This window comes from Salmo salar, chromosome ssa03, assembly GCF_905237065.1.
Source record: "Salmo salar chromosome ssa03, Ssal_v3.1, whole genome shotgun sequence".
Taxonomy (NCBI): domain Eukaryota; kingdom Metazoa; phylum Chordata; class Actinopteri; order Salmoniformes; family Salmonidae; genus Salmo; species Salmo salar.
Genome location: NC_059444.1, coordinates 71,836,353 through 71,846,223, shown reverse-complemented (window position 1 = coordinate 71,846,223; position 9,871 = coordinate 71,836,353). Strand labels below are relative to the sequence as shown.

General features: G+C 46.9%; 1 protein-coding gene across 5 annotated transcripts; it reads right to left on the bottom strand.

Annotated features, from left to right (window-relative positions):
- Nucleotides 1-2,460: 2,460 nt before the first annotated feature.
- On the bottom strand, nt 2,461-7,104 carry LOC106601572 (GTPase IMAP family member 4-like). 5 transcript variants are annotated; one of them, XR_006769221.1, is made up of 4 exons: nt 6,815-7,104; nt 5,865-6,665; nt 5,396-5,668; nt 2,461-3,124 (listed from the first exon to the last, which is right to left on the bottom strand). XR_006769221.1 is itself a non-coding variant. In XM_045715264.1 (3 exons), exons 1-3 carry the CDS (start codon nt 6,876-6,878, stop codon nt 5,583-5,585), a joined length of 954 nt encoding a protein of 317 aa, XP_045571220.1. In that variant the 5' UTR covers nt 6,879-7,104; the 3' UTR covers nt 4,683-5,582. The 5 variants fall into 5 exon arrangements, 1 of the variants encoding a protein (XP_045571220.1); XR_006769222.1 differs by having other exon boundaries at nt 5,406-5,668; XR_001328029.2 differs by having other exon boundaries at nt 2,462-3,124; nt 5,406-5,671.
- Between the last annotated feature and the right edge of the window lie 2,767 nt (nt 7,105-9,871).

Sequence of the window (9,871 nt, the reverse complement as noted above, 5' to 3'; positions counted from 1 at the left end):
GTTTGCTCATTGTTGCTCTAAGATGGCAACTCAGCGCAAATATTCATGTACAAATTGAATCTCAATATGGAAACAGTCGGTGGTTGTATTTGATTAACGTATTTCAAAAAAGTGTGGGTTGAGCAAAAAATAAATATAAAATGATGCTCTCTACTTGTCAGTGTTCCAAATGGGACATTATTTGTCTTTTTACCTAAATATGGAATCACCATCAGATACAATTCATAGTGAGCAGTGCACTGGAATGACATTCAGATTAACTGGAATGACATTCACTGTCATGGGATGGGTGGATGAAAGCCACACCCCCAATAAGACGCATTAAACCACAAATATGACGGCATTGAGGCAAATGTCACTGTGCTTCTATGGCTATATGCACCATGCCACTGCCTACTTCTTTTGTTCATTTATCAAACAAGACAGCTCATAATCCAGTGACTTTATCACAGTCAACACATGTATAATTTAGCTTTAATTAGAATGTGTAGAATAGCATGAGATTAGCTACAACACTGCACATTTTCCTCTCTGCCCCATGGCAAAATGTGTGAATTGCAGGAAATGTGCTTCAAAACAGCACATTTTTCTCTTTGCCCCAATGGCTAAATGTGTTGAATTGCATGAAGTTAGTCTTGTTGTTAGTCTGTTGTCTTTTTTATTTTTATTTTATTTTTTGGGCCCACACAAATTTCTGGAGGCTCACCAACGAATTTCTGGCTATGCTACTGCCACAACTAGACCTTTGTTTTCAAATATTCTTATTTGTAGGCTATGCATAGCAATCAACAAATGCAGCCTACTATGTTTAAAGCACACTTTTACAAGTCTCAATAACAAATGACAGCTCCAGTAAGCCCCCTATAGGGAACATCCATGACGTGTGGTCAGGTTAGGCAGGGTTGGCAGTGCCTGTGAAAATGAATGAAAAAATACCTGTAATGATAAATAATTTTTTAATCAATAATTGTTTAATCAATAATAATTTTGTCCTCTTCATGATTTTTTATGCATGATAACATTTTAATTGCACTCAAATAATAAATGTGAATACATATTGGGGTGAAAAGTATTGGGATAGGCAGGAGGATAGGCAGGAGGATAGGCTGAGCTCGCTCCTGCCTATGGACGTCCCACGTCATCTGCCAGGTGGTGAAGTTTGTTTTACTTCTAGTTAAAGTAAGCTGATCAGGATGGCTAACATATTGCATATGAAACAGTTTTCAAAGTTGTATTTTCTAGCGATAAAGTATAGTTGACCAACAGCTGAGCTTAGGGACCTACATAAAAGGAAGGGACAGAAAACAACAAGATCCTTTCAATCTGAGTGGTATCAATGAAAGACGCTCTGTGGCTGCGCTGCTAGCAGCCAACTCTACTGCCTCCCCTGCCTGTGTCACAGGCGTCAGAATGAGTAGACCAAGGTGCAGCGTGGAATATGTTCATCTTGTATTTAATTGCCAAAAATTGTAAGGGCTGTCGTGAGAGAGAGACCAAGGTGCAGCGGAGTTAGTGTTCATCATTGATTATTTAATGGACAAAAGAGAACACTACAAAAATGAACAAAAACACGACAGCAAAACAGTCTTGTCAGGTGCAAACACTAACAGAAACAATTACCCACAAAACCCAAAGGAAAAACATGCTCCTTATGTGGGACTCCCAATCAGCAACAACGAGCTTCAGCTGTGCCTGATTGGGAGCCACACACGGCCCAAAACAAAGAAATACAAAAACATAGAAAAAGGAACAGAACGCCCACCCAATGTAACACCCTGGCCTAACCAAAATAAAGAACAAAAAACCCTCTCTATGGCCAGGGCGTTACAGTACCCCCCCCCAAGGTGCGGACTCCGGCCGCAAAACCTGACACTGAAGGGGAGGGTCTGGGTGGGCCTTCTTACGGCGGCGGCTCAGGTGCGGGACGTGGCCTCTGCCCCACCCTTGGCGTCGCCCTCTTAGGTGGCGCACCTGGCCGCACCGAAGGTCTGGTGGGCGACCCTGACTTCGCCCGGCTGGCGGGCGACCCTTGTTGAGCCCGGCTGGTGGACGACGATGGCTGCGCCCGGCTGGCAGGCGGGCCACTCTGGCTGATCCGGGCAGGCGGGCCACTCTGGCTGATCCGGGCAGGCGGGCCACTCTGGCTGATCCGGGCAGGCGGGCCACTCTGGCTGATCCGGGCAGGCGGGCCACTCTGGCTGATCCGGGCAGGCGGGCCACTCTGGCTGATCCGGGCAGGCGGGCCACTCTGGCGGCTCCGGGCAGGCGGGCCACTCTGGCGGCTCCGGGCAGGCGGGCCACTCTGGCGGCTCCGGACTGGCGAGACCCACTGGAGGCCTAGTCCTGGGAGGTGGCACAGGACGGACCAGGATGGGGAGACCCACTGGTGGCCTGGTCCTAGGAGGAGGCACAGGACTGACCAGGATGGGGAGACATGCAGGAGGCCTGGTTCTGGGCGCAGGCACAGGATTGACCAGGATGGGGAGACATGCAGGAGGCCTGGTTCTGGGCGCAGGCACAGGATTGACCAGAATGGGGAGACATGCAGGAGGCCTGGTTCTGGGCGCAGGCACAGGATAGACCGGGTCCTGAAGACGCACAGGAGGTCTAGAGTGCACGGCCTGCACAACCCATCCTGGCTCGATGCCCAATCTCCCCCGGCAGATGTTAGGAGCTGGGATGTAACGCACCGGACTCTCCACGCGTACTGGGGACACCGTGCGCTTTACTGCATAACACGGTGCCTGACCAGTACTACGTTGCCTCCTGTAAGCACGGGGAGCTGGCTCAGGTCTCCAACCTGACTCTGCCACACTCCCCGTGTGCCCCCCCCCATAAAAAAAATTGGGGCTGCCTCTCGGGCTTCCTTCCCAGCCGTGTTCCCTCATACCGTTGCCGTTGGTCCTTCTTTCCTGCTGCCTCCGCTCTTCTGAGTGCCTCTACCTGTTCCCATGGGAGGCGATCCCTTCCGACCAGGATCTCTTCCCAAGTGTAGGATCCCTTGCCGTCCAGGATGTCCTCCCATGTCCAGTCCTTTCTCTCCCTGGTCCAGGATCCTTGCTCCTCCTGGCGCTGCTCCCTCCTCCGCTGCTTGGTCCTTGTTTGGTGGGTAATTCTGTAAGGGCTGTCGTGAGAGAGAGACCAAGGTGCAGCGGAGTTAGTGTTCATCATTGATTATTTAATGGACAAAAGAGAACACTACAAAAATGAACAAAAACACGACAGCAAAACAGTCCTGTCAGGTGCAAACACTAACAGAAACAATTACCCACAAAACCCAAAGGAAAAACATGCTCCTTATGTGTGACTCCCAATCAGCAACAACGAGCTTCAGCTGTGCCTGATTGGGAGCCACACACGGCCCAAAACAAAGAAATACAAAAACATAGAAAAAGGAACAGAACGCCCACCCAATGTAACACCCTGGCCTAACCAAAATAAAGAACAAAAAACCCTCTCTATGGCCAGGGCGTTACAAAAATGAACACTTTACAAATATAACGAAAATGACAGCCGACAGTTCCGTCAGGTACTTACAACAAAACAGAAAGCAACTACCCACAAAAAACAAGGAAAAACAGGCTGCCTAAGTATGGCCTCCAATCAGAGACAACGATAGACACCTGCCTCTGATTGGAAACCATACCCTGCCAAAACATAGAATGCCCACCCACCTATCACACCCTGGCCTAGCTAAACAGAGAAAACACAGCTCTCCTAGGTCAGAGCGTGACAGCCTGATTTTCTCCACTAGCGACAGCGTGTGGACAAGAGCCGATTACTGTGAATTGAACAACTTGCCTATAGCACTCAGCAAGCATGAGAAATCTGTGTCTCCCTGTTCACCCATGACTGCGTGGCCATGCACGCCTTCAACTCAATCATCAAGTTTGCAGACGACACAACAGCAGTAGGCTTGATTACTAACAGCGACGAGACAGCCTACAGGGAGGAGGTGAGGGCTCTGGGAGTGTGTTGTCAGGAAAATAACCTCTCACTCAATGTCAACAAAACGAAAGGGATGATCATGGACTTCAGGAAACAGCAGAGGGAGCACCCCCAATCCACATTGACGGGACAGAAGTGGAGAATGTGGAAAGTTCCTCGGTGTACATATCACTGACAAACTGCAATGGTCCACCAACACAGACAGTGTGGTGAAGAAGGCGCAACAGCACCTCTTCAACCTCAGGAGGCTGAAGAAATTTGGCTTGTCACCTAAAACTCTCACAAACTTTTACAGATGCACAATTGAGAGCATCCTGTCGGGCTGCATCACCGCCTGGTACGGCAACTGCACCACCCACAACCGCAGGGCTCTCCAGAGGGTGGTGCGGTCTGCCCAGCGAATCACCCGTGGCAAACTACCTGCCCTCCAGGACACCTACACCACCCGATGTCACAGGAAGGCCAAAAAGATCATCAAATACAACAGCCCCCCAAGCCACTGCCTGTTCACCCCACTATCATCCAGAAGGCGAGGTCAGTACAGGTGCATCAAAGCTCAAACAGAGAAACTGAAAAACAGCTTCTATCAGACTGTTAAATAGCCATCCCTAGCACAGAGAGGCTGCTGCCTACATACAGACTTTAAATCATTGGCCACTTTAATAAATGGAACACTAGTCACTTTTAAAAATGTTTACATATCTTGCATTACTCATCTCATATGTATATACTGTATTCTATACTATCTACTGTATCTTAGTCTATACCGCTCTGACATTGCTCGTCCATATATTTATATATTCTTAATTCCATTCCTTGTTACTTAGATGTATGTGTATTAGGTATTTGTTGTGAAATTGTTAGATATTATTTGTTAGATATTGCTGCACTGTCGGAACTAGAAGCACAAGCATTTCGCTACACCCGCAATAACATCTGCTAAAGATGTGTATGTGACCAATAAAATTTGTTTTGATTTGAACATGCAGATTGATGGGAAATCCTTCACACAGTGTTGTATGCATGAAGATGAGTTATATCAAACAGTTAACGAACATGCGATGACACATTTCATTCCAGTTCAGAGATACCTTAAGACTCTCAAAACGGATGATATTTGTCCATGGACAATTACACTGCGTACACCAAACATTAGGACCCCCCCCCCTACCCCTTTGGGTGGTGGACCATTCTTGATACACACAGGAAACTGCTGAGCACGAAAAACACAGCAGAATTTCAGTTCTTGTCATAAACCAGTGGGCCTGGCACCTACTACCATACCTCATTCAAAGGCACTTCAATATTTTGTCTTGCCCATTCACCATCTGAATGGCACACATACACAATCCAAGGCTTAAAAATCCTTCTTTAACCCCCTCCCCTTCATATACACTGACTGAAGTGGATTTAACAAGTGACATCAATAAGGGATCATAGCTTTCACCTGGATTCACCTGGTCAGTCTGTCATGGAAAGATAGTCATTATTTTGTATACTCGGTGTATATTGGCAGTCCATATCCAAAATCAATAGCGGAAGATATGAATGTCTTTTGGACTGAAGTCAGTATAATGTTATAGACCATCAGGAAGTCAGCAGGTTCTTCATCTTTCTGTGTCTTCTCCCCTCTTTTATTGTGTCTTACATCTCTGATCTCTAATGGCCCTGAGGTCAGACCAGGTGAGGTGTGTAGGATCTGCTGAGATGCTTTCCACAACTGCTGTTGAACCACAAAAATGTGTAAGTACAATGTATTTTCACTTTCCTTTCTTTATAATTTTCACACATTGAGAAAATACTGGCAGACATACAGAATATTTTTTTGTCTCATTTGACAACTGATGGGCATATTTAGGCATCACATAAAACAACTTTCTCAGTATACTGTAGGTATAGTATAGTGTTTTACTCACTGTCTGATTTCTCATCTGTGTATCTCCTCCTCCCCCTCTGCTGTCTCGTGGACACCTCTGTGGCCTCCCCTCCCTCCCCTTGCACCTCCTCTGTCACCTCCTCCATCTCCAGCTCTCTCAAAGCCTCCTTGACCCTCCTCAGATCCTCCTCTCTCTCCCTGTCCTCCTCCTGGTGCCTCCTCTCCTCCTCCTCCTCCTTCTCCCTGGCCTCCTCCAGTACCTCCTCGCTGGAGAGCAACTTTCCTCTGTTCTTGGCCACCATGTTGTCCAGCTTCTCCAGTAGCTCTGCCACGGCATCGTGGCCCTTCCTGGACCTACCATACAGGGCATGATAGCGGCCCCCACATCGCTCCACCAGGCCCTGGAGCTCCTCGCTCTCCTCCACCTCCTCCTCTAAAGTGGCATCCTTCAGCCGCCCACCCTTCACCGTGAACAGCACCACGGTATGCCCCCAAGCCCGCTCCCCCAACAGCTCCACATGCTCCTCGGCCGCCTGCCGCTCCCGTTTGGTAAAGGAGAAGGAGAGGGGCACCACCAGGAGCACGGCGTGGGGGCCAGGCTGGCACAGTGACACGCCCCGGACGATCTCCCTCCGGACCCCCAGAGAGGAGCCCCTGGAGGGGAACCACTCCCAACCAGGCGTGTCCACCACCGTCACCTGCCTCTCGGCCACCTCTCTTTGCCACTTTACCGCCTCTCTTGTTCTCACCCCCACCGCGTCAAACACCTTACTGCCCAGGATGGCGTTGCCTACAGCACTCTTCCCTGCCTCTCTCTCACCGATCAGGATTATTCGCAACCCTGAGACCACAGAAAGAGGGACCTGTAACCTGTAACAAGCCTATAACAAGTATCACATCAAGCTAAATGAATGTACAGTAGAACAGAATTCAATTGTATTGAATTTTCACTTCCTGTTTCCCATACGCCAGGATAGATCAAAAACGGACCTGGTTGAGAATCTGAGGACTTTCCAGTTTCTTCCATTTCCACCATGACCTCCTCTGAATCCATGTTGAAACCACTGTTTATCACTATTGTATGATAACACAACCAGTGCCTTCTGAAATGCTACTTCATGCTTGTCCACTTTCATCAGATCTTAAAGTACACAGTAGGTATTTTGTTAAAGGAAGAATATCTTCCCCACTCCTCTCCCCTCCCGGGACACTTTGTTGTCTGAATGGCTTACGGTCTATAGCCACCCTCTGCTAATCATTCTTTACAGCCCCTTTTACTGTACCAGGGATCCAAAGTTCACAGTGGGACTGCCTGCATGTTTGCACAGCTAGATAACACTACCTTGGCAGGAATCAACAGTCTGGCTGTGACCCTGCCCCAAGCGATACTGTATGGGAACACAGCTTCTTTATTGTGCCTGAGGAAGACTTGAAACTTTTGGACACTTTTGGAGATAAGGGAAATGGTCCTGATGAGTTAGGAGTTGTTTCTGGACAGGGCCCTGGAGATAATGAAACAGACTCACCACACATAACTCTGACAGCAAGATTAATTGACAGAGTGAAAAGAAGGAAGTCTGTACAGAATACATGCATCCTGTTTGTAACAAGGCACTAAAGTAACACTGCAAAAACCATGTGGCAAAGCAATTCACTTTTTGTCGTGAATACAAAGTGTTACGTTTGGGGAAAATTCAATACAACACATTACTGAGTACCACTCTCCATATTTTCAAGCATAGTGATGGCTGCATCATGTTATGGGTATGCTTGTAATCGTTAAGGACTGGGGAGTTTCTCAGGATAAAAAATAAATGGAATGGAGCTATGTACAGGCAAAATCCTAGAGGAAAACCAGGTTCAGTCTGCTTTCCACCAGACACTGGGAGATGAATTCACTTTTCAGCAGGACAATGACCTAAAACACAGTTACAGTTTTTACTTAAATCTACTTGAAAATCTATGGCAAAACCTGAAAATGGTTGCCTAGCAATGATCAACAACCAATTTGACAGAGCTGAATAATTTGGAAAAGAATAATGGGCAAATGTTGCACAATCCAGGTGTGGAAAGCTCATAGGGACTTACCCAGAAAGACACAGCTGTAATCGCTGCCAAAGGTGTTTCTACAAAGTATTGACTCAGATATTTCTGTATTACATTTTCAATACATTTGCAAAAGTGTCTTAGAACATGTTTTCACTTTGTAATTATGGGGTATTGTGTGTAGATGGGTGAGAAAAAATATACTTAATACATTTTGAATTCAGGCTGTAACTGTATGTTTAATCTTTGGTAGATAAAATCAGCAACTGGAATGGGCTGAGACGAGAGGTAAACCTTTATTTTTGAGAAGAAATATATAATTTTCACAGTTAAACGCATTCCGAAGGGTATATCATATGTGACCATAATTTGCTTGTTTTAATAGACCACAGGTTATGAAAATGTAGTGGGTTAATATTTTATATATATACACCTTACATTCAACCCATAATAAAACTATGAAATTACTATGTTAACAAACTCTATTAAATGTTTTTCTGACTATGCAAGAAACTACAGTGACAGGCAATCAAGAAACGTCTGAGAATGGAATTCTAAATACAAGTGCATTTAATTACTTTGCTAAATGGATTTACATATAAGGCATAAGTTTAAGTTACAAGCATTACACGCATTATTGTAGGCATGATCAGAGTGAGAGACAAAACCATAGCCTGAAATGCCATGCCCCAAGAGTCCCTGGGGTAGGAATAGAATTTTATTAGTATTTATTTAACCTTTATTTAACTAGGCAAGTCAAGAACAAATTCATATTTACAAGAACAAATTCATATTTACAATGACGGCTTACCCCGGCCAAACCCTAACCCGGACGACGCTGGGCCAATTGTGTGCTGCCCTATGGGACTCCCAATCACAGTCGGTTGTGATAAAGCCTGGAATCGGAAATAAAAGGAACAAGTAATTAAAGAGCGGATACAATAGCAATAACAATAGCGAGACTATATACAGGGGTACCGGTACAGAGTCAATGTGCGGGAGCACCGGTTAGTCGAGGAAATTGAGGTAATATGTACATGTAGGTAGAGTTATTTAAGTGACTAACCGGTCACAACAGAGAGTAGGAGCGGCGTAAAAGTGTTGGGGGGGGGCAAATAGTCTGGGTAGCCATTTGATTAGATGTTCAGGAGTCTTATGGCTTGGGGGTAGAAGCTGTTTAGAAGCCTCTTGGACCTAGATTTGGCGCTCCGGTACCGCTTGCCGTGCGGTAGCAGAGAAAACCGTCTATGACTAGGGTGGCTGGCGTCTTTGACAATTTTTAGGGCCTTCCTCTGACACCCCCTGGTATAGAGGTCCTGGATGGCAGAAAGCTTGGCCCCAGTGATGTACTGGGCTGTATGCACTACCCTCTGTAGTGCCTTGTGGTCGGAGGCCAAGCAGTTGCCATACCAGGCAGTGATGCAACCAGTCAGGATGCTCTAGATGGTGCAGCTGTATAACCTTTTGAGGATCTGAGGAGACCATGCCAAATCTTTTCAGTCTCCTGAGGGGGAATAGGTTTTGTTGTGCCCTCTTCATGACTGTCTTGGTGTGCTTGGACCGTGTTAGTTTGTTGGTGATGTGGACACCAAGGAACTTGAAGCTCTCAACCTGCTCCACTACAGCCCGTCGATGAGAATGGGGGCATGCTCGGTCCTCCTTTTCCTGTAGTCCACAATCATCTCCTTTGTCTTGATCACGTTGAGGGAGAGGTTGTTGTCTTGCTACCACACAGCCAGGTCTCTGACCTCCCCTATAGGCTGTCTCGTCAATGTCTGTGATCAGGCCTACCATTGTTGTGGCATCAGCAAACTTAATGATGGTGTTGGAGTCGTGCCTGGCCGTGCAGTCATGAGTGAACAGGGAGTACAGGAGGAGACTGAGCATGCACCCCTGAGGGGCCCCAGTGTTGAGGATCAGTGTGGCGAATGTGTTGTTACCTTCCCTTACCACCTGGGGGCGGCCCGTCAGGAAGTTCAGGATCCAGTTGCAGAGGGAGGT